The sequence below is a fragment of the Penicillium griseofulvum genome (assembly GCF_001561935.1).
Source record: "Penicillium griseofulvum strain PG3 chromosome Unknown contig_84, whole genome shotgun sequence".
Lineage (NCBI taxonomy): Eukaryota > Fungi > Ascomycota > Eurotiomycetes > Eurotiales > Aspergillaceae > Penicillium > Penicillium griseofulvum.
In genome coordinates, this window is record NW_024467475.1 from 2701196 (window position 1) to 2724759 (window position 23564).

At 49.3% G+C, this 23564-nt stretch overlaps 8 protein-coding genes across 8 annotated transcripts; 5 read left to right on the forward strand and 3 right to left on the reverse strand.

Moving 5' to 3' along the window:
- Positions 1 to 580: 580 nt before the first annotated feature.
- On the forward strand, positions 581 to 5136 carry PGRI_055240 (glycoside hydrolase family 55 protein; the record flags this gene model as incomplete). Its single annotated transcript, XM_040793237.1, has 8 exons — positions 581 to 1459; positions 1518 to 1609; positions 1665 to 1842; positions 1895 to 1962; positions 2030 to 2177; positions 2243 to 3014; positions 3070 to 4152; positions 4214 to 5136. 8 exons carry the CDS (start codon positions 581 to 583, stop codon positions 5134 to 5136), a joined length of 4143 nt encoding a protein of 1380 aa, XP_040645204.1.
- Positions 5137 to 5902: 766 nt separating this feature from the next.
- On the forward strand, positions 5903 to 6479 carry PGRI_055250 (uncharacterized protein; the record flags this gene model as incomplete). The annotated part of the gene is made up of 2 exons (XM_040793238.1): positions 5903 to 6333; positions 6422 to 6479. The coding sequence occupies 2 exons, from the start codon at positions 5903 to 5905 to the stop codon at positions 6477 to 6479; spliced, it is 489 nt and encodes a 162-aa protein (XP_040645205.1).
- Positions 6480 to 6619: 140 nt separating this feature from the next.
- On the reverse strand, positions 6620 to 7778 carry PGRI_055260 (uncharacterized protein; the record flags this gene model as incomplete). Its single annotated transcript, XM_040793239.1, has 3 exons — positions 6620 to 7415; positions 7599 to 7626; positions 7685 to 7778. The coding sequence occupies 3 exons, from the start codon at positions 7776 to 7778 to the stop codon at positions 6620 to 6622; spliced, it is 918 nt and encodes a 305-aa protein (XP_040645206.1).
- A 282-nt stretch (positions 7779 to 8060) lies between these two features.
- PGRI_055270 (uncharacterized protein) lies at positions 8061 to 9625 on the forward strand (the record flags this gene model as incomplete). Its single annotated transcript, XM_040793240.1, has 3 exons — positions 8061 to 8708; positions 8854 to 8927; positions 9076 to 9625. 3 exons carry the CDS (start codon positions 8061 to 8063, stop codon positions 9623 to 9625), a joined length of 1272 nt encoding a protein of 423 aa, XP_040645207.1.
- Positions 9626 to 10572: 947 nt separating this feature from the next.
- PGRI_055280 (uncharacterized protein) lies at positions 10573 to 11858 on the forward strand (the record flags this gene model as incomplete). Its single annotated transcript, XM_040793241.1, has 4 exons — positions 10573 to 10620; positions 10678 to 10933; positions 10982 to 11193; positions 11241 to 11858. 4 exons carry the CDS (start codon positions 10573 to 10575, stop codon positions 11856 to 11858), a joined length of 1134 nt encoding a protein of 377 aa, XP_040645208.1.
- A 1621-nt stretch (positions 11859 to 13479) lies between these two features.
- PGRI_055290 (uncharacterized protein) lies at positions 13480 to 15027 on the reverse strand (the record flags this gene model as incomplete). Its single annotated transcript, XM_040793242.1, has 1 exon — positions 13480 to 15027. The coding sequence occupies one exon, from the start codon at positions 15025 to 15027 to the stop codon at positions 13480 to 13482; it is 1548 nt and encodes a 515-aa protein (XP_040645209.1).
- Positions 15028 to 16976: 1949 nt separating this feature from the next.
- Positions 16977 to 19498, forward strand: PGRI_055300 (Polyketide synthase, enoylreductase; the record flags this gene model as incomplete). The annotated part of the gene is made up of 5 exons (XM_040793243.1): positions 16977 to 17168; positions 17234 to 17303; positions 17359 to 17615; positions 17670 to 18066; positions 18126 to 19498. The coding sequence occupies 5 exons, from the start codon at positions 16977 to 16979 to the stop codon at positions 19496 to 19498; spliced, it is 2289 nt and encodes a 762-aa protein (XP_040645210.1).
- A 2163-nt stretch (positions 19499 to 21661) lies between these two features.
- On the reverse strand, positions 21662 to 23036 carry PGRI_055310 (NADPH oxidase family protein; the record flags this gene model as incomplete). The annotated part of the gene is made up of 4 exons (XM_040793244.1): positions 21662 to 21694; positions 21779 to 22068; positions 22138 to 22840; positions 22908 to 23036. 4 exons carry the CDS (start codon positions 23034 to 23036, stop codon positions 21662 to 21664), a joined length of 1155 nt encoding a protein of 384 aa, XP_040645211.1.
- Between the last annotated feature and the right edge of the window lie 528 nt (positions 23037 to 23564).

A 23564-nucleotide genomic window follows, 5' to 3' on the forward strand; every position in this document is an offset into this window, starting at 1 on the left:
AGTCATGGTGAGACTGCAGAAGCAACGGCGTGAAAAATATCATTGCCAAGATGGAACTGGTGACGAGCTCGCATCTCTTAGGGTGAGACATCTTGGCACACCATGATCAGACTAAATTCTTAGCCTTACCAGCTAGGCCGGCCGCCCACAGGGCGGATGTCTTGGCATCCGCTGCCTTGTGCGTGGCAAGCCTTCCCAGGGTTACATAGCGGGCCGCTTAGCACAACCTGCCCCATTCCGTTTAACAAACACTGGGGGGCGTGGAAAGGACTAAAGTAAGACACTAATTTCCTGACCATGCTTCAGCCAGGGTCTGGATGCCTCAACCTTCATCTCGGCTTAAATTGCGGACGCTATTGTATATCGGAAATGAAGGCGATCGCGCTAGTTGAAGTGGGAGTATGGCGAGGATGAAGAAAACCTAAACGGAGATTAAGTGAGAAACTGCCCATAAGTCCTGGTTGAACGAAAAGGACGGCCGTTCTGTTTTTCTCTCAGACTGTCCGCTCCTTGCCGGTGTATTTGCGTTTGCCCTTGAGTACTGCCGCTGGGTTGCGCATCCAGTGACAGACAGCCCAACATGGCACCGCTTATTCCAATCCTGCTCCTCTGTCTTCAGGCAGTGGGAGTAGTCGCTGGCGGACACCATGGACACATGCATCATCATCATGTCAATCATGCCAGAGCAAAGAACGGGTCGTCGGCCGGCGATGCAGCGGACATCGTCAAGCAGGCTCTTGCAGTCCTGGCGCACGTCAATCGAGAACGGGTCGAGTACCCCAATTTCAACAAGAACGAGTTTCAAAACACATCTTCCGTCTTGACCAAAGTATCTTCTGCGCAGCCGCTGGACTATAGCGCAGACGCGCTGAAGAATGCAACCTTGAAGGCGCGAGATTCCTCTGAACAAACCGGTAACTCTGCATATACCATCCCAGACAAGCTGGCCGCAGCCGCTCGCACTCTGGCGGAATCCACTCCCCAGAAGCCGCAGGGAGACCACAGCCAAGTTGCCACCCAGATGCGAGCCAAGTATCGCACCAAGGGAAATGACACGAACACCCCTCATCAGGCATTGATCCGTCCAGATGGCTTGTACGACTACTCGCCCTTCGGCGTGAGCACAGCCGAGTACAAGACAAATGGCGCGGACGGGGTTACTATTGAGAAGCGGGGTACCCCCACTGAGTACTGGATGTCAACCATGCAGAAGAATGGTGCTAGCCCCTTCGCGCCGGATTCCTACAAGGTCTGGCGTAATGTGATGGATTATGGAGCCAAGGGTGATGGAGTCGCCGATGACACCGAGGCTATCAACAAAGCTATCTCGGATGGAGGTCGCTGTGGCGCCAACTGCGGTTCGAGCACCATCTATCCGGCTGTTATCTGGTTCCCTGCTGGAACCTACCTGGTTAGCACGTCGATCATCCAGTACTACAATACGCAGTTCCTGGGAGATGTAAGTCGCCATTACCATTCATTTTACAGCAAGAACTAGTACTAATACATGGAATTAGCCTCTCTATGTTCCGACGATTCTCGCAGCATCGAGCTTTGTTGGCTTGGGTGTTGTGACATCGGACGTCTATGTTGGCGACGAAGAGGAATGGTATGTTACTCTTGCCTTGGTCTTTAAATATATTCTGATTCTGATGAACCCCTAGGTATGTCAATCAGAATAACTTCCTCCGGAGCATCCGGAATTTCAAGATCGACATCCGACTTACCGACCCGTCGGCCTATGTCTGCGCCATTCACTGGCAAGTTGCCCAGGGTACATCGCTGGAGAACATTGAGTTTTATATGCTGTATAACACCGATGTTCCCGAGAATACGCAGCAGGTATGTCTTGAGGTCATCAAATAGTTACGAACAAGCGTCTAACCAGCTATAGGGTATCTACATGGAGAACGGCTCCGGTGGATATCTCGCCGATCTGACTTTCGTGGGCGGCAATTTCGGGTAAGTAGCAAGCATGCGTCGTTGGAAAGGTCAGTGCATGCCATGGTACAATGCTAACGTACTCCAGTGCCTACTTTGGAAATCAGCAGTTCACCACTAGCCAGCTGGTCTTCGTGCAATGTAACACGGCCCTACAGGTTCATTGGGATTGGGCGTGGACTATGCAAGACTATGTGATTGAAAGCTGCCAGAATGGACTGACTATCGTTGGAGGAGTGAGTTTCCCAATTTTTCAACCTGGCCTGTGTTATGTAGTTTAAGGCTAATATGTTATGAAAAGGCCGGTGGTCCCATGAGCAACGGCCAGGGAGTCGGATCTGTCGTTCTTGCCGATGCCATCATCGCGAACACTCCCAACGGAATTATCACCTCTCTGTACGAGGAGAACTCCACCTCGTTCCTTATCCAGAATGTGGGCTTCTTCAACGTTGAGACTGCCATCCAGGATTCTGCCAAAGGCCAAGTCCTTCTCGCCGGTGGCAATGAGGTCCTCAAGGACTCCTGGGGCTTTGGTATGACAGTTAACAACTCCACTGGCGCTGCATCATTCGTCAATGGCCAGGACATTCCCGCAATGAACCGCACTGAGGAACTCCTTGGCACTGACGCCTACGTAAAGTCTAACTTGTATACTCGTCGCCGTCCCAAGTACGATGAGCTCACTGCAAGCCAGATCATGAATGTCAAGGCACTGGGTGCCAAGGGTGATGGAAATACTGATGACACAATCATTCTGAACAACATCCTCTCTCAGGCCGCCAATCTGTCTGCTGTGGTATACTTCCCGTTCGGCGTATACGTTATCAAGGATACCTTGCGTGTTCCAGTCGGCTCGCGGATCATCGGCCAAGCCTGGTCCCAGATTATGGCGACGGGCGCGAAGTTTGAGGACATAGAAAAACCCCGTGTGGCCGTGCAAGTTGGCCAACCTGGGGACACGGGAATTATCGAAATCCAAGATATGATGTTTACTGTTTCGGGACCGACAGCCGGGGTTATCTTAGTAGAGTGGAACGTCTATCAATCGTCTAAAGGATCTGCAGCCATGTGGGGTAGGTGTTCCGTCATTCTGGTATCGATCTTCGTGCAGATCACTGACATTAGCAGATTCGCATATCCGTATTGGAGGTGCAATTGGATCCAATCTCCAGAAGGATGATTGTCCCAAGCAGACTGGCTCAGTTAACCCAGATTGCATTGCTGCTTCACTGCTACTGCATCTGACGCCAAAGTCCAGCGCGTATATGGAAAATATCTGGGTCTGGGTTGCAGATCATGATCTTGATGTGGTCACTCAGGACCAGATCGATGTGTACTCGGGACGAGGAATCCTTATCGAGAGTCAGCTCGCATGGTTGTACGGCACCGCATCAGAGCACAGTGTTCTTTACCAGTACCAGCTCTCCGGTGCTAAGAACATCTTGATGGCTATGATTCAGACCGAGTCCCCTTATTTCCAGCCCGTCCCTCCAGCGCCGGCTCCATTCACTACGGGAATGTTCCCCAATGACCCCCTCTTCAATGACTGCAAAGAGGACTCTTTCACTTGTGCGATCTCCTGGGGCGTTCGTATCATCGACTCCTCGTCTATCTACATGCTTGGCAGCGGCTTGTACAGCTGGTTCTCCGACTATTCGCAAGACTGCCTGGAGACTGAGAACTGTCAGGCGCGTGTATTCGAAATTGAGGAGAGCTATGACATTTGGGTCTACAATCTGTGCACGAAAGCAATCGTCGAGATGGTTTCGCCTGTGAAATCGGTACCGACCTATGCTAAAGACAACATGAACGGTTTCCTGTCCTCCATCCTGGCATGGCTGAACGGTGCAGAGCAAACGGCCGGTCACCGTGACTTCCCTGGCTTCTCTCTCTACACTACAGACAGTTTGGAAGACATGGACCTCTCAGCGAGCTGTATCACTGCGCTCGCTGAGCGCATAGAATGCGACTTGTACCTGCGCACGTTTACGGAACCGAGCTATCATGGTTCCTTGAACAACGACACTCTGACGGATTCCATTTGCGACACTAGCTGTGGTGTCAGTCTCAGCAAGTGGTTCAAGTCTGTGAGCCAGAACTGTGCCACATACAACATCACTGGGGCTGTCGCTCCCTTGTTGGGTGGTCGTTTGTGGGCCGGCTATAATGAAACCTGTCTCAGAGACCCCGACACTGATGAATACTGCAATGGTAAGTCGTATTTACTGCAAATCCCCACTCATAACCAAACTCTAACACGATACACTTTTAGACGTTATTGAAAACTTCACCCTCGTAAGCAGCATTGACGAGATGCCCGAAAGCGAAATGTGCTCCTACTGTAACGTGGAGCGACTGGAGATGATGCGGCGGAGCCAGTACTCTTTCTATAACGACTACTACAAAACCGAGCTGGAGACCGTCCACGATAAGTGCGGTCTGACCGGCCCGACCGACATCCAGCCCTCTCCCATCACCCTTCCGGAGGAAGACCCCGCAGATTGTTTCACAACAACATACAAGACCGTCGACGGCGACACTTGCGACTCCATTGCGCAGGCTAACAGCATGAGCTCTGCATCTATCTATATGGGCAACCAGGATCAAATCTATGCCTGCTCCAAGATCCCTGCTGACATGACCCTCTGTCTCCCTCTAAGCTGCAGCGACATCTACACCCTCCTCCCAGATGATACCTGCACAACCATTGAGACCGCCGCCTCCCTCGAGAGCGGTGATCTTCGAGTCTATAACCCCTGGATCTCATTCGCCTGCGACAACCTCCACACTGCCAGCGCGATCTACGGCAGTACTATTTGTCTCAGCCCAATTGGTGGCGAGCATAATGACACTGCCGGCAGTGATGAGTCCAGTGGTACGAACCCCGGCTTCGCAGACGGATACGTCTACGAGCCGACGGATCCGCCTGCCAACTCTACCGTTGCGGAGGGTACAACCCTCAACTGCGGAAAGTGGTATGAAGCGGCTGGTAACGAGACCTGCGCTGCTATCTGTATCCAGTCGTCCATCACGAGCCCTTTGTTCTTGGAGGTGAATCCTTCCTTGGACTCGGCGGGTTGTACGGATAGCGTGCACGCCGGCTGGACATATTGTGTTGGGCCAACGTATACGTGGAATGTGACTACTATAGATGATGGGGAGTTGCGAGCAGAAGCAGTACTGCTGCCGTCGTGAGATCTACGAGTGTCTAGGATGGGGAAATTACTTGTTCCTGTGTGCATATAGTTAGTTGCCTTCAGTCGGCTTGAGTAGGATAGAATAAGACGAAGTATTTGGATATGGGTCTTTTTTAATCGTTTTGTCAAGATATGTCTAGTCTAGTACGTATGTATACTCAGGTAGAACTGGGTATAGTAGTGTATGTGGTAGATGCATGTGGGACAAGCCCAGAAATACTTGTCTAGGGCTGGGCTGCACCAACGTCAAAACACAACACAAATAGGAGTAGAGTGAGATTGAATAGAATGGTTTATATTAGCCTAATTCTATGAAGATATTCATGAATCATATGATCATGAATGGCTTCATGAAGCAGGCGGTAGGGGCGATGACTCTTGAGCGCAGTGGCGAACTCTGTCGAGGACCGGCACCTGCAGCCTTTTCCGATTCCAATCCAGTGGTGCAGTAACCTGCAGGGAATGGGCGGGGTAGAACGACGGTATCATCGGAGATCACGGCAGGCGTTTTGAAATCTGTATTTAGGTACTTGAGAAAAGAACGAAGGAAGACTCATAAAATTTGTTGTATTGAATGAAGTCGTGTCATCTCTCCGGTTACAATAATCCTTTCCATAGCCACTCTGAGCGTGCAAAAGACATCCCGGCGATCAAAAACCATGGCGACTTACAAGCAACGCTTTGGAGCAGATGATTTTCGCAAAGGCATGAGAGAAACCTTCCTAGTAACAAAAGATATTCGCTAAGAGTGACTCGACAGTGAGATGGGCAAAGATGAATGGCTCATCGCCTTCGCACTGATCACTTTGCTTTCGGCGAGGGGATTCCTCGCCGTCAGCTTCTTCCGAAATCGAGAAAGTAACGGATATCTCGATTATCTTATCGAACCGCAGTGGATGCACGACAACGATGCCAAGGGGCCACTCCGGGATGCGATGCAACGAGCAGCGAGAAACCTGGGGTTTACTGAGGACTGCGCAAACGAGGAAACGGCATTCTTCATCCCCGACCAGTCGAGGCAACTGTTGTTCGAAGAGGCGGAGAAGCAAAATATCGTGTTGTGGGATGGTCCGAATCTACGGGTCCTTGCATTTTCACTGGAACGGGCTCTGGAACGAAAGCTGCGACGGATCCACAACAAAATGCAAAGTACCAAGTGGGAATCTGATACGAATGATGCTCTTGCACTTTTGAGGTTCATGGGAGCGAAATGGGGGCTCACTAAAAAAAGAGCATATTCGCACGTTGAACATTTGCTCCAAAGAACCACCCCCAGACCACAGAACCATGGACGAGGTTGCTGCAGCCTATCGAAGGAAGTATGACGAGGAGGTCCTCTAGTCGCTTTTGTCAAACAATTCGACTTGTTTTTGGCGTTTGAATGCCGCGAGGTCCTATCACAGAATTGCTGGCTACAACAATGTATCGAATGACGTATGGTGAGGCTTTGTTTAGGTAGATAATAGCCAAAATCAACTTGACTATACCGTATAAAAGTCGCGAGTTCCGGTCATAATATTCCTCGCTGCAAAGGTCGGCGTGTCACCTCCCTCTTCCAGAACCAGTCTGCCCGAAGAATCCAAGAAATCACTCGGCAGATCGGTGATCATATCTACACCCACCGGAGTAAAGGGTGGAAGCTCCTCGTCAAAATACTTGCGGTAGATATGCTGGCTTTTAACACGGCGCATGCCCAGACTTAACCGCCAGTTGAACCCCTTGGCGAGTTCTTCTGTGATGGACGCCAGAATGGCGTACCGAACGGGATCGGGATCACACGGGTCAGGGATGCGGTCCAGGGACCATCGCCGGCGGGACTGATACCCAAAGTATTCTACCTCGGGACTGATGGCATATGTTTCCCGTGCGGCCATCGCCTCGTAGATGCGGTAGAGACATCGAAGCGGGGTGTCCATGGCGCGCCAGATCGGGATACAGCGCATGTTAGTGAGGTCCTGTGCTGCGAACCGTTCCTCGAGCAGGGAAATGTTGTGTGCAGATGGGCTCTGGATCTGGGACTGAGAAATGCCATGTTGGGAAGGGGATGAAGAGGCGCAGGAGAGCGAGAAAGGGGTGTGGGTTGTGGTGGCGTAGACGGTTGAGGCTGGTGCGGAGTCGGAGAGGGCTCTCGAAATAACAAATGAAGCGGCGCAGGCGCATCCACCAAGTAATCCGGGGTCGAGGGCGTTGGCCCGCCATGTTGGCTGACCCTGACTCTGGTGGATATGACGAAGGTGGAAGATCAGGATATCAATTGTGGTTCGGTTGAAAGAAGCACTAGGTGGTCACGTGATGAGCATCACCGGACAGTGTGATACTAAAGGGACCAGATGGTTTCTTATTGGATGCCCGAGGCACGGTGTAGTTAGTTATATAAGCAGTAATTACATAATGTCGTGCCAAGGCCTTCGCTTAATGGACAATCCTGCCCGCCGTAGCAAGTGGTGCCTGAGGCCTCACTTGTTGGCTGCCTCAGGCAGCCAGGATGCTGACTAGTCAGCCCCGGTAAGCGTAGGGGATCACAACAGTCGGTTTTCATTGTAGACTTTCTTCACTTTCTTTCTCATATGTATGGATTATATCCTCGGCATCTTCAATAAATAGCCAACCTTCTGCTTTTTGCTCCCTCAGGTCTTCCATGGTAGATGTCGGCATACCCGGACAGGCCCCACTAACACTAAGCAGACCCCTACGGCTAGTATATCCAAGGCTTCATCTTAGTGCTTCGAATGGGGGGCGTTGCAACCAAGGAACGCCACCCACGGTAGCAAATAACGCCTTGGACTGAGACATCATCGGCTAAAGTACCCTTGACTATTCCTGTTTTCTGCTCTGTTAACTCATTCTCCCAGATCTTTCTAAACACATACACCCTCGATCTCTCTCTCTTCCCAATACACATCTCTTGAACAATTATCTATCATGTTTGGACCGCCTCAACTCGACGAAGCGACCATAAGGTCCATCGACTTCAACCGCACCTCCCGTCGCATGCTCCAGGACATGCGCGAAGAGACCTGGGGCTGGGTCGTCTACCGCACAATCTACCGCTCCGACCCCGCATTCCACAAAGCAATCGAAATCCTCACTTCCTGGATCAAGGCGGGAGTCTACGAAGATCTCCACGAGTACGGCTTGGAAAATCCGGATCCCACGCCCAACGATCAGCTCTGGGCGCGCCACCAGCTAACCGTCATCGAGGAGCCAGCCACGCTGGACGGGGCTTCGTTGGATGCAGTGCGGGGGCATTTTGAAGGCTGGGTAGAAGCCCAAGATAAGCAAGATGGATGGAACAAGTACCGCGCGTGCTTGGTGATGGATGAGGCGGCTGTCCAACGGCTGGGCGAGGCAATGACGCCAGAGGAGCACCGGGAGAAGCATGGGGAGCGCTGTTATACAGAGCTGCGGCAATGGTTTCTTCCAGCTGTGGAGGCGTTTCCGGAACTCGAAGAGGGAGAGACCGATTTTGAAGGGTGGATGAATTGTTCGGTCTTTAATCTAATACGGCTGTGGACGTCTTTGGGCGATGGGATGTACATGGAAGATGCCTCGAATGAGGTCCAGGACGGGGTGTATTGAGGGCGAGACTGGTAGGGTTGCTCGGCGCCCTCCTTTTGATCCACCCCCCAGAGTGAGTCAATTGTGCTTCGTCATTGTTAGCGGGCCGAAGGTCCTTAAGATTGTCGTAGGAATACATATAATTCCACAAATCCAGTCTACACTGGCTCTCTATTTTACCCAGGCGGATTTATCACCGGATGTCTTCCCAGTCGATACGCTCGAAAAGCGGTACTGACCTCGGCATCCCAATCACTAACGTCCTGCTGCATCGTACGAAGTAGATCTTTGTCGATTGGGACACAATAGTCCTCGACCTTATCTGGCGTATCGTAAACTTGAAGGTTTGGATGATAGTAATTGATATACGGCTTTCCAGGGCGGGTGTCATCATCTGGTACTTTTTATGTCTCGTCTATCGTATTCTACATACGTTCCAAGGCAATGATGCGGGGAATTTGCAGAAGCTAGAGTTTGGAGGCGCTCTAATTCTGATCTGGACGGCCACCATTCCCTCGGCGGTGTTGCTGTTGCGCAACCAACCTTCTCTTCAGCTTGGGTACCTCTCTGCGTTTACCATCGTTGCGGTCGGGACTCTGGTAGACTTTCTGGTCTGGGGCTCCAGCATCCATGCATCCCGGTACATATTCCCGTATGCCTGTGTTTCACTGGGCTTACTCTCCCTGATACCCTCTATCCATGCCCTGACCGGGACGTTCGAAAGCCCCCCCTCATTGGCGATACACTTTGGCCGAGTCGCCACGTGGAACTCCCTTGGCGCTGCCTTTTACCTGCTTCGACCATTGGAGAGGGTAGGCGCGGTGAACGACTGGCGGCCCAGCCTCTACGTGATGCACCTAGTCCTGGCGTACAGCGCAGTTTCTTATTCGAGGGTCATCCTGCATTCGGTGCTTGGATATGCAGCCTAGACTTCATTTGGATAATGATCGACAAGTTGTACCACACCTCAATATAGGGCGAATTTTTGCATGCTTGGGGGCCAGAATGAACCAACCGCCTATTGAAAAGAGGATGTGGTCGATGCTCACTTTTGATGGGCCTAGTGACAGTATATCTATTTGACACACCTTGGTACTGCACACAACATATTTCAGATGGTTAGATCAATATGACACTTGTTTTGTTTGGCAAGGTTCGCATTGGTAATTTAGTCGCTTGTATCGCTCGTTTATTGATATCAAATGCATCTTGCTTGACAAAAGACGTGTTGTTTTCGCCAAGCCGGCTGACCGCCTTTGTCAAGGTACAGACTTTATTCCCGTCCGCCTTCGATGCAGGGCAGGTCTCAACTGGCCATAACTACTCATTGAGCCAAATTACCGAAAATTGCCATTTTGGAGAAATCGTAGCTAAAGATCATTTTTATTTAAACAGTGAAATCGCCTCATTAAATGCGACCGTTTCGACCGCACGCTGGGCTGTGCATGCCCACTTACGCGCTACCCGTTGCCCCACAACACCCGGGGATGAGCCTGGTTGTCAGCCGGTTGAACGTTCTTCTTTTTGCCCTTGACTGGCTCTGGCAACCGCCGTGGCCAATAAGCCTGAAGCCGCTCACGCCGAACAGAACATTCCACCAAGCGGAAACGAGATATCCTGCGGTCCGCTCACAAGGATATGGGCGCGTAGATCAAGAACGTTCACTAGCAAGATTCAGATTGAGCCTATTTCGATTTTCTTCCAGCGTGAAGCTCGACATGTCTTGCGCCAACTGTGTCAAAATGCTTTCTTTGTCTGCCTTGGTTTGACTAGGGGTAGGTGCTCCAAGCCTACAAACCCACCACGCCTGCTTCTTAAATCGCCCATTGCCCTGAATGAATTGATGCAGTGAGCATGTGTCTGCTCTCCCAGTACGATGCTGGAGAAGTTGCCGTGTGAGATCCTGATGCTGATCGCGGATTGGGTAAGTCCTAGCCTGTCGCGTTTGATTTGTTTGATAACTTCTCTGACCGCCCGCCAGCTGCCACCGGCCAGCCTGCGCGCCCTCAGCCGAGCTTCATCTAGAGTGTATTCTATCCTGATTCCTCAGATCTACCGCACCATTGCATACCGCGCAGATAGCGAGTGGGCTCTGAACGTGCTGGATGTTGGCTCCTTCTTTCTCCACCTCGGCCATTCTCGTGCCGCGGATTATCTACAACACGCGAGACACCTGCAGATCCAGGCTCCATTCCACCTCGTCCGGTTCAACCGATGTGCATACTACAACATATTTCGTACGGCGGGACTGCAGCATCTTCATATCAGGCTGTCTAATTTTCCAGCGTCAAAGTCCCGCATCGAGGACGCCATCAGACACCACCGCACGACATTGAAAAGCCTTGTCTACCACGAGCGCCAACTTGCTCCGGTCGATGAGGATGGCTTGTTCGAGGACGACAGGGACGTATCGCCCGCGTGGATTGCAGGTTTGTCTACCATTGTGGATCTAGGTCGGGTGACTGCTCTGGCCCTATGTGCAAGTCCGTCTGCGGCAGTGAGTCTTCAGCAGCCCCGCCCATATGTGTATGCTAATGAAAAAAGCGGCGGTGCCTACGTCCAACGGCGAACCGTTCTCAGATCCGGATTTTACACTTGCGGTTTAGCGGTCCCGAGCGAATACATCGAGACATCCAACGAGAGATCATCACCTTCCTGCATGAGAAGCGCAGATGGTATCGCCGGGGCTCTCGCTTGCACTGGAGTCCCGTGAATCCGGGTACCGGGTGCTCCAATGACGAAAGTGACTATGGTCCCATTCTCAGCGCGTATTTTGATCGGTCGCCACTCGAGTATATAGATCTGCAGGAAGCAGTGCTCGAGTCTTCGGTGGCTATTGCGGAGGCTGAGGAAATTGTGTCATTTGCCGAATGGGCTTTCGGCCCTCGCGGACTGCCAGCTCTGCGGGTCCTTGCTTTCGGCGACTTCTCCCACGGTGATCGATACAGTGGGCAGCAGTTTCTGTTGCGTCGTGCCTATCCTGCATGGGAGTTTGCCAGCAAGAGTGTCGCCGGCGATACATGCGACGATACGATGCGAGTGCCATTTCGTCCGGCGGATATGGCTGATCCTTCCCTTTGGGATGGTGTTTCGGTGGAGGGAGCTCGGTTTCTTTCTGCATGTCCAGGGGGTGGGTTGATGGAGTCACCGTACGAGCTGTAGATCTGTTTCCTCGGCTTTTTTTTGTCTTTGCTCCTTTTGCGCGACGAGTTGCCTCGTAACGCGACATTTCAAGTACCAAATTGGGTTAGATAACTCTGTCAAATATTGCTATCATCTGCCTCATTAAACTTGGTACCGAGAATCATATCTGCGCAGCTCTGGTCGATTTAGTACTGCCTACGGGGGGTGCTCAAGCCACGCATCAATTTTACAGCCGTATATAGCCATTTTCTAGGCCATTGAGCCGATGATATTTGCTCGTTGGCAAATTGAGCAGTCACGGGCGCTCGCATCTCCCTTTTTTCTCTTCGCGTATTTCTTTGTGCCCTAGTCTTGGGGCCCATACGGTTGAGCCCGTCCAGTGAGTTCCTACGCGCCACGCGATTTCATGCCCGCCCTCAGAAAAGCAGCACGTTTAGGTGTAACCGATAGCGCACTCAGCTTCTCATTTTTGAGGTTATCATTTTAAAACCTCAGGCTAGAGACACATACGCAGTACGTTTGGTGCTATCTCCAGGAGAGCAAGGGTATACAAAGGCAATCTTTGACCGGACAGTCTCATTCATTGGCTTATCCTTCCTAGATCCTTTACCATTCTAATCACCGCTTTTCCTTTAGGCTATCTGATATCTATAACAGGTGTCTTACCCAAAACAAACGTTGAAAAGCTGCTTAATCGTTATGCCTCTCATCTACAGTGTCCCAATCGATTTCTGGATAATCGATGTATCGCTCGCTCGCGAGTCCTTCAATGCATTGGTCGCGCGCGGCCGTGATCTCATATCACCCGAGCAGCGTTTGAGGTCAATCCACCCAGGTTAGGGATGATTGCGGCCTTGCGAGCGTGAATCCATCCAGCCCCGGATCGGCTGATCCAGCCTTTCCAGCCTGGAAAATCACCGGTCAAGAAACCCGGTGGCATTGTTTAACGGAAATCCTCGGATGTCTCCAAAGCTTCAAAATCGCCTTCGTAGTGGATGTTGTAATCAATGCTGATGCTTTCTTATACGCCTGAATATCCCGGGACGGTTCGGTCGTTATCTTCCAAGATTCGTGTGAAACCGTCACTGGTGAGTTTAATGACACGGCCACATTGATGCCTGCCGCACCAAAAAACGATTGGCATGTCTAAAGGTCGAGGAAACGGTCAACAATATCATAGTAAAGCATCAAGCTAAGGCCTTACTATACTAGGGTTTCGTTTTTGACAGCTGACCGATGTAGTTACATTGGATGAATCGGTCAACTGCATGGGTGGTTAGAGCAGCATTTGCTGATTTCTTAAAAAAAATCAATTCTTTTTGTGTTTATTAGTTTCAAAATTGACATACTTCAGTTTCAGGAGGTAAAGATTTGATGATTCTTTTGTACTTCGGATTTCTGAGCCAACCAATTGTTACTCACCAACCGCAACTTTACTCATACGATTTGACCATCATGTTTTCACCATAATGCATGTGCTATAATTTCTTGATAGACAAATTGATCATAAACTCAACAAAGCAACTTGCTAAAAACAATACAAAAAGGATCAATAGAATGGCCTTTTTCCAATCAATATACTTCACACTTGTGATAGTTCGCCTTAGCTGGAATTCGATCTAGCCATTCACATTGGACTCTAGCCCTGTAAGGTCACCGTCGACAGAAAATTGAGCTTTTCGACATCAGATGTCAGGCCGGCATATATCTCTTGTCTAATTTGCAGAAGGTAGTTGGCTATCTGCTCATCGGTATGATATGTTTGGTTGTAACAGGCCCTGATAGACAATTTATTACCAAAAGTTTGGATTCCAACATAGATTCGTTCGTCGGTTGGCACCCCAGCCATCCAGAAGTCCCGGATCTTGAAAGAGCCGTAGCTTTTCGGGAAGGCTTTCGAGACATTCCCAATAAAGCTGGGTAGTATTCCCTTGAAGTATTCTTGAGACAATGCTGACACGGATTTCTGCAAATATGGCACCATCGTGACGAGGGCAGCAGACTTTCGATGAGCGAGGGCCTTGTATGCATTTCTAATACGCAAGGCTGTAAGTCGAAATTCATCCGATATCGGCACCTGTACAGGCCAAAAGCCAATCCGCAGAGCAGTAGCTCGTGAATTGGCATTCGGAGGCGAGTCTGTACATCTTTCTCGAAAACTGAAAATAAGAACGGTTGAGTGGATCATACTTTCAGAAATGGGACTAATTCTCTTCCCGGCGTGGAGAAGTGCTGCATGCAAGAGAGCAGTAAGCCCCAGTTTCTGTTTTTTAGCTTGATCCCGAAGCTCAGATGTTTCATTTTCGGAAAACTCGAGAGATTGTGTCTTGCCTGCTCCAGGTGGGTGCGTGTTATCCACGGAAGGTATTTCGAACGCCTCTCCCTCTGCTCGTAGCTGGGGCAAAGACGAGACAAGATTCGAGTTCCAGGAATCTTCCAAGTCGGTTATTCCCGCAGCGTCAAATCCACCAGAAGCAAGGCTTCGTACTTCCGCACCCCAAGGTTCATTCACAGTTCCTCCGCCCAAGTTCAAGCGTTGGATTTCAGCAAAGAGGTCTTGTAACAGAATCACAACAGCCTGTCCATCCCCATGCATATGATTCATGCGGAGAATAAGTTTTTGTTTGCCAGGGAAGTAGTAAAGCACAGGCGACTGGGCAGAAGGTGCGATACTGAGGTCTTGACAGCCTTCAAATTCACTATCCGAATCCCACTCTTTCATGATGAAAGTCTTCTCCAGCCAATTATCAATATCAGCTTGATCTTTGAGAGGCATGTACCGGAATTCGTCTTGGCCGACTTCAGTGGCAAGAGTAGGATGGAGATAGCGTAGTCTGATCCATGCTTTTTTGATCGTCTCCAGAAATTTATTTGCATCCTTAGGTAAAGTTTCCATGCCAACGCTGGCCACGATGTCAAGGCTCCGAAACTCCGGTCTGGTCGGGTCATGACAAAAAAAGGAAAACATCTTTTCAAATGGATCAAATGGCCTGACATACTGGCCGTTGCTGACTTGTTTCCATTTGACTGATTTTGAAGAAGGTTCCGAGAAGCCTTTACTCTGGTTTGTTATACCGGATATTTTTCCAGTGGTGTTTGCAAAGGTTTCAAAACGAGTGGTGATCGCTTTGACAAGAGGGAAGTTCTTCAAAATCCTAGTACGCGGTGATCTGAACGGGATAGACATGGTGTAATATGGCTAAAGAGAAAGTCGTATTCGATAGATATACATATTTATATCTCCAATCTTATAATAATTTACCATTGTTGCCTTTCCACAAATGCCATCGCAAACACGTCTCCTTCCAGACTTACGTCACCTGAGATCGAAACCGGGCTTTCAAATCAATTCAAAGTCAAGAAACTATCAGTTTCCCTGTTTACTACATTGGATTGCGGCATTTTGGCCTATCGGCATGCCAACTTGCATGATATTTGGTAGCCATAATATGGCTTCGGGAGTAGCAACAAATCATTTAGAAGCCGCAGAACAAAATCAGATTGCCAAAGGGTGTTGGGTCGCTTCAAACTTGTTGTGCGACATTGACCTTGTGTGGCAAGAATTGTTGTCATGTATGTTCAACTCGATCTAGTAGTACGGGAGCTAATCGGCACGATCAGACCCACATATTTTGCCTCTTATGCTTATCTGTATACCCGAGGAATGCTAATGGTCTCTGTACGTGAAATATAGATTAATCAACCAGTAATAATTCTTATCTGAAATATAGAAATTCTTTCATAAAACAAAGCATTGGGCATGCATATGAGGAATTTTTTGATGGTAAAGCCGACAAATTTAAAAAAACTTCTCACCGCTAGACCGTATCTTCACTATGTCAATATTACGCAGCAACTCAAGATCCGTCCGAAACATCTTCAAATACAGAAAGAAATGCTAGACACACATTTATATAGAAGTGAAATACGGGGCCTGCAAGCATGTACGACTCAGTAAACTAATCTATTCATACGGTAGTCTATCTTACAAAACCCTTAGTTTGTCGGATGAAGTATGCCTGCAATTTACAAACGCTTTTTCGTGACTTTGCTCTCCCAGCTTTCATCCTACCAATAAAACATGAGCATGCAAGCATACAAACTTGGATTCCTTTCGTTGAATGCATGAGTAGTAACAAAGTCCGTTGAAAAATCCCTCATTGAAAATGTTGTTTCTGGTGTGAACACCAACGATAAGAAAGTGCTTTCCTATAATTTAACGTGCATATTCTTGCGCCGAGTGGAGCATATTAATTGTCACCGCTGCTGCCGCCCATATCATCACTTGGTTACACGACGTGAATGATTTGAAATCAATGGATAAAGCAGGGAAAAGGATGATCTGATCAGAGCCTACTAAGAATCAAGTATCCGAAGCTGAAGCCCGCAGAAGACCATAAATCGCAGGAGCATACCGTGAAAGAATGAACTCATTATCACATCGGTCTCTCAAATCTCTCAGAGGTTCTCCTAAACGCCTCCATTCTTGAGTTCTTCATTAGCTCTCCAGAGAGCTATCGTTAGGATTTAGATACCGTTCATATCTTGCTGGCTGGGTTATCTTGTTGCTTCTATTAACTTAAAACGCAAAGATGACAACAATCAAGTCAAAGAAAGTGAATGGGGCTCACAAGGTACTCGAGATTCCGAAGATGCAGTGGGCACAGGTGTTTGAAAAGACAGCCTCAGGTAAATGCTGCAATATATCCTGAATTTGAATTTTGTGCCAGAATTGTGCTGATCATCAAAAGCTTTACTTTACACTCAAATTCCAGTGCCATCAATCTCCTCTGACGAGATATTGGTGCAAATTCACTATTCGGGAGTGTGTCATACCGATTTGCACGCATGGAAAGGTTTGACTCAAGAATATACGTCGAGGATATTTTCGGCTGACTTAGAACAGGGGATTGGCCACTTGAAACCAAGAAAGATTTGGTTGGTAAGTCATTCATTCTAGACTTGAATCACTTGGTAAAGATTCTCACTGCGGACAGGTGGCCATGAGGGAGCCGGGGTAGTAGTTGCCCGAGGGGGTAACGTCAGTCGAGTATCAATTGGGGATCGAGTTGGGGTACAAGTAAGCCTCTTCTCTGAAGTTTTTCAATCACGAGATTTTTTCGATACTAATATAAAATGATTGATATAAAGTGGATGAATGACACTTGTGGAAGTTGCGAGTTCTGCGACGATGGCGATCAGCCACTCTGTCCCAGTGCCAAGATTTCTGGCTACACTGTCAATGGCACATTTCAGCAGTATTGCGTTTGTAAAGCAACGAATGCTGTCCGCATACCGGACGAGATTTCTTTGGATGAAGCCGCCCCTGTAAGTCAGAAAACACTTGATGTGACCTAATTAATCCCCTTGTCGCTGACATCCGTAATAATCAGATTCTTTGTGCCGGGGTGACTGTATACAAAGCACTGAAAGAAAGCAACCTCAAGCCAGGACAGATTGTTGGTAATGCTACCAGTTTCCTAGAATGTTGATGTCTGTGTCTAATCAAGGATCACAGCTGTTATCGGAGCCGGCGGGGGTCTTGGTACACTCGCTTGTCAGTATGCCAAAGCACTTGGATATCGTGTACTCGCCCTTTCGGCAGGGTCCAGCAAGGAAGCTATGCTGGTGAAGGAGATTGGAGTTGACTACTTCGTGGACTACATCGCCTCTCAAGAGCGTCTAATTCCTGAAGTTCAGGAACTTACAGGGGGTGGACCTCATGCTGCTATTGTGGTCGCATCAGTGGAGAGGCCAATTGGTCAAGCAATTCAGGTAAGCTTCATGGCATTAAATACTGTTTTGCCGTTACACTAATCGTGCAAACAGTACATCCGACCAAAAGGAACCGTCGTTGTTGTTGGTCTGCCTAAGAATGCTATCATCAAGGCCGACTTGTTTTCTACGGTCGTAAAGCAAAAAATGGTGAAGGGTTCCTACGTTGGCAGTTCTATTGAGACCGAAGAGGCACTGGAAATCTATGCGAATAATCGCTTTCGCATTCAGTATCAAATATCCTCCCTTGAAGAACTCCCTACGGTCTTTGAGAAAATGGAACAGGGCAAGATGCAGGGACGAACTGTGCTGAAAATTCCTAGTCCCGAGACCATGGTCAATTGTTCAATAGGGATAAGCCCAAAATTTACTCCCAGCGAATATAACATGGGGACATTGCTGGCATCGCGCCTGGAAGAAATTGGGATTAGGGATTATTTCGTCGTTCCCGGTAAGGCTCGGTCTGCGAGAGGCTCTGACTGCGAGGACAATGCTGACTGGGTTCCTAAGGGGACTTTAACCTGACTCTCATCGACCAGATTTTGAAAAACGCCAACCTGCGGATGGTGGGTTGCTGCAACGAATTGAATGCCGGCTATGCTGCCGATGGGTACTCGCGATCATCTCCAGCTCGGACCGCAGTTGTGTTTGTCACCTTTATGGTCGGAGGGCTCTCGCTGCTCAACGCAATTGCCGGCGCATATTCTGAACGACTGCGGGTCATCGTCATCTCCGGAGCTCCTCCATCTGACACATTTGGACAGGATGATTTGATTCATCATACCACTGGGCTGAAAGAGCGAGACCAGGCAATCCGGATGTTTGAACATGTGACTACGGCTTCCGTCCGTCTAGATCCCAAAGCAGATCCAGCATTTGTCCTGGATCAGGCACTTCTCCGTTGTCTTGAGAAATCGCTTCCGGTTTATATCGAGATCCCAGCCAATATTGTCGAGTACCCTTGTGACGCTCCCAAATCGCTCATTCTCCAGCAACCACAAGTATCTCTACCTAGTGTTCTTAGGGACACATTGGATCTCTTCAACAGCTACTGGCAGGACACGCAGAGCCCGGTGATACTTGTTGGTCCACTTGCACGACACAGCCTAACCCGGGATACTCTGCTTTCTTTAATCGAGAAGTTGGGATGCCCCGTGTTCTGTCAACCTGACGCCAAGTCCATAGTCCCTGAAGTACATCCCCAATTCCAAGGGACTTTTTGGGGGTCTATTTCAGACTCAGCATGCCTGGATGTGATGATGGGTGCTGACTTATGGGTTGGGATCGGGACACGTTCGACCGATTATAACTTGGTAAAGGGGCCCATACCCCCGCTTATAGATCTGAGCCTAGATCATCTTCGGGCACCGAATGGCAGTTTGATCGGTCCCGCCACAATGGCTGATCTATCGGAGTGTATTGTCGCTTCCAATCTCACCAGCTACTGCATGAAGAGCAACGGTTCCGCCAGCCATGCGGAAGACCCCCCGAAATGGATAGATATGCAAACTTCTATTAGCCAGCCCCTCACGAGGGCAGGAATTTTGAAGGAAATCCAGTCATTACTGCAACCTAATGACACCTTGATAGCGGAAACTGGTGACAGCTGGTTCAATGCGCAGATGATCAAACTCCCCCCTGGAGTAGACTATCAAATGCAGATGTTGTATGGTTCTATCGGATGGGCTTTACCAGCAACACTGGGTTCTCAACTTGCCCGGCCAGAAGGACGTTCAATCTTAATGATTGGAGACGGAAGCTTCCAAGTGACAGCTCAGGAACTGAGCACGATGATTCGACTGAAGACAAACTCAGTGATTTTCCTCTTTAATAACATGGGATACAGAATCGAGGTAAGAGTCTCGACGCCAGCTTTGGATTAACAACTAATTATTCAAATCTATCAGAGTGCAATCCACGACGGTCCCTATAATTACGTCAGCAATTGGAATTATGCCAGCTTTGCAGAGACCCTGTGTAATATATCTCACAGCCCCGGAAACGGGAATAAATACCTGACGGAGGTGGAAAGAAGCGATCAAAACAGTTCGGCTCTACTTGCAATGCGCATCAAGACCCATGACGATTTGCTATTGGCAGTTGATCGAGTTCTGAGAGAACCAAACAAGCTGGCAGTTCTCGAGTGCTGTATCCATCCTTGGGATATAAGTGAAGCCTTGGCTCGATTTGGTCAAAGTGTAGGCCCCAAAACATGAGCGGCTTAGACCAGAATGCTGTGACATGATCACTACAGCATATTTCCAGCACTGTCAAATCCTTGAACCGTCGGGCAAATGAATTTATCAATCAGTTAACGCAAAAAAAAAAGTTTCGGGCGGTGCCCGGGTATTAGGAAATGCGTCTCATTTAGGGCGGAAGATGTTGTATAGCTAATATTCAATGAACATCTTACTTCTTTCACTGTGTTTAGATTGAATATGAACGAATAAATCAGGTCTATTATTCTTTTTGGCCATTCTGTGCATCCTCAACGGAAATTTATTGTGATTATATGTATAACCGGGCATAATGATGGTGTCAAGACGCTAGAGACAGGCAATAAAATGCATGCCCTGCGATCAAGAGACGAAAACCCGATCTACCAGTCCAAGGCCATGTTTGCGGACTATGCTTTCAGCTGGTGTCTGGTGAATTAGAGGGTTTGGCTTCTAATTTGTTTTGTCGTGCACTGTTTTCCGTGTCTATTAGAATCTGACCGATGAGTGAACCAACACCTCAAGGCTATCAGCCTCTCGCACCTAGATTTCAGCTTCTAGGCAGAGGAGGAAGTCCAACTGGTGGCAGTGGACAAGAAGAGACACGCATGAGGCGAGCTTCGACAGCTTGTACGGAGTGTCAAAAACGCCGCACTAGGTGTACCGGCCCTCCCCATAGTACCGAATGCTCAAATCATGCCCGAGAATGTGTCTTCGATGAAGCCGCCGACAGGCGTCGGAAGGTCTCCATTAAAAGAACTCAAGACATAATAGCTCCATGAATGTGATATCAAATATCTTATAACCTATGCATTTTCGGGCCCATATGTCTCTAAATCTATCGCATTATTTCCAGCCCGTACACAGCTATGCATTGGCTCATTGGCACTAAACTGTGGATGGATGCAAGGTACGAGGAACTTATCAACTATCTGAAATATGGAATACTAATGGTACGCTGAGCAGTAGAGCCAAGAGATCTTATCATCAATTGAAACCCCATCAAAGCGAGGCCAGCCAAGAGACGCGCATGGAATGTGTTGGGTCTATAATACGAAGCGCCCACGGCAACCCACCAGAACTCGGGCCACAAATTGACGTACTTCGGTGTCAGCTTTGCCATGGTCGCCGCTCAGCTTTCTATCATAGCAGTCATTCAAGATATCCAATAGTTTTTCCTTCGGAAGGGATCTGCTCGCGAAGGAGGACCAACTGCGCGGCGAACAAGGCTATACTTCAAGCCTATCATGGGAAGCTCCCCGTGATACATGAACTGCCGGCGGATGAGATAGTGAATTAGGCTGTAAGTTTACCAACGAGCAGCTTCGCCATATCAAACTTTGAACTAGCACCGCGCTGGCCAAAGAACCACTCCATTTGTTTTCATCGAGTCGCGTACAAGTCACTCAGGGCATTTGGATAAACGTGGCTTTTTTTAAAATTTTTTGTGTTTTGTCTTTGTACACTATCAAGCTTAGTCAAGGTTGCCAGAAGTTCATAACTCGGTTATTGTGATGGTGGGTTTGCTGCGGGCCTGGGCCAGTTTATTTTCGACCTACTTCGAGTGGTTGGTCATTTGAACACTTTCGATTTGCATCTCAACTTCCCTAGATAAAGAGTGCTGTGGCTTCTTGTCGTTTGTGGGAGGTTGTCGAAGCCGTTAGATTTTCTTATTCTCGCCTCGAGTTCGTGGCGGTGGCTGGAGGTGGTCCCCCACTGAAGGCTGGTCACGATCGTGCAACTTTTCGTCTCCGGTCCGTGCAGGGCAGGTGGCGGGGTCAAAAATAATCAGCTGGAGGATTCCTCCGGCCTGCGACTGGACAGTTCTTCTCACAGCCTCGCGTACTGCTGGACTCGCACACACTACACAAGAGGGTGTCAGCACCTGACAGCAGCCAATTTCACTTTATTCCACGATTGGTCGAGATCAGAATTGGAGACACTCACCCGCCACGGCCACAGCTCCGCATCGATTACTAATATGCTGCGCAACTTTTTCGTTTCTTCGATTTTGATCGAGCCATAAAAGTACCAGAGTCTTTCACCCTTCTGACAGACAAGATCCTCTTCCGGGCCTGATTGGGTGCGCGGGCAGTAGATGCTGAATTGCAGAATCTGGAAATCGGTAAGACCGGGGCACTCGGCGTCACTTGGTTCTCGAAGTAAGCCTACCTTGAACGCTCTCCAATCGCGGTTTAGAAGTTCCTGCATCCATTCATCCACCCATGGTGGATACCCTGCGGATATTCAGTCAACGAAAGCGGTTCCCGGACTCTCCGGTATATATATCAAAGACAGAAACATACCATCACTGCCAACTCGGCGCTTCCAGATAACCTCAAGTTTTCGCACCATCACTTCGCGCTTGCGACTGGCCTCTACCAGCTTGTCGATGTATGATAGCGCTCGGAAAAACCCAATGTCCTCCACCACGAAGAGGATTGTACCGAACCGATGGAAACTGAGAGGGTGTCCATACGGGCCAAGGACGGTGACCAGCTGCTTGCTTGGCGATTGCAGTGCATCGTGGTACAGCTTCCGCGTAAGCCCAAGTCGAGGCTCGGCCACCATACGAACTGTTCGCTGCGTTGGTCCGTCTTCCCAAAATGCAATGTGAAAAATAGGAAGCTGAAAGAAAGCGCGAAAGCTGGTCCGAGGCATCCAGAGCCGGACGTACTGGCCAGGGTGAATCGCTCGGTTGAGGGGTATCGTGATGTCAAGCCAGAGGAAATTGCTCACAGAGTTCATTATTACCTCGTTTCGGGGATGTTTCCAAGGCTTTTGGTCCCATATGGCCATCAAGCATACAGCGGCGCTGATGAACAGCCATAGGCATACAGCGCCTGTCAAGTACCACCGATATGATGACTGTCGTTCCACGAGGTGGTAAAAGAGTGCGCCAATCGACGTCGTCGCGAGAAGGTAGTGGCATTTCATCGCAAACTGCATATGGCGCCGTCGGACCGCTGCGCAGGTCACGGGAATGACAAGAATAAGAGCGCATCCTGCCTGTACTTGATCAGCTGTATGCACCCTCATTAATGGCAGGCGAGGGGCCCAGGAGTTTAACACCTACGGCTATTGGGACGACGTAGCGCGGGCTTGCCAGCGTCGTTGTTCTGGCGATACTCACGAGCAGCGAGCCGTGCAAAATAGAATGAAGCACACAGATGCGACCGACCCAGCGATGGAACCACGCGAGCATTTGTCGGTCTACGTGGAGCAGATCGGCGGGAAGGCCAAAGCTCACGCCGGAACATAGGGGGATGAGGTTGATCACTGCCAACGAGCCGGCTCTTTTCTGTGCTTGCGTCCAAGGTTGGGTTCGAAAGCGGAGGCCAAAAATATTTGCTGCGAGCATGACCGCCAGTAGTAGTGCTTGTCGGTACTTTGGAATGTCTAAGCAGGCCATACCCTTGGGCAGATGGACGTAGGCAAATCGTCGCCAAGAGTGTCTTATTCTCGATTGGAATGGATGAAAAAAGACACCATGGCGTCTTCTCCACGCCCACCGCCACAAATCACGTCCAATCCAATATATCAGCCAGGCTGCTAGAATCAAAGCGGCACAGATGGCATACAAGTTAGGGAGAGAAGTCTCAGCAACCCATCGATGCAAGTCCGGCCCGAATGGGGGCATTCTTCTTGGTTACCAGCAGCGTGTGAGGAGAAAGGAGGAATGAGCTACTTATAGAGCCGGCTGGGCATTTCATTGTTCATGGTTCTTTCTGAG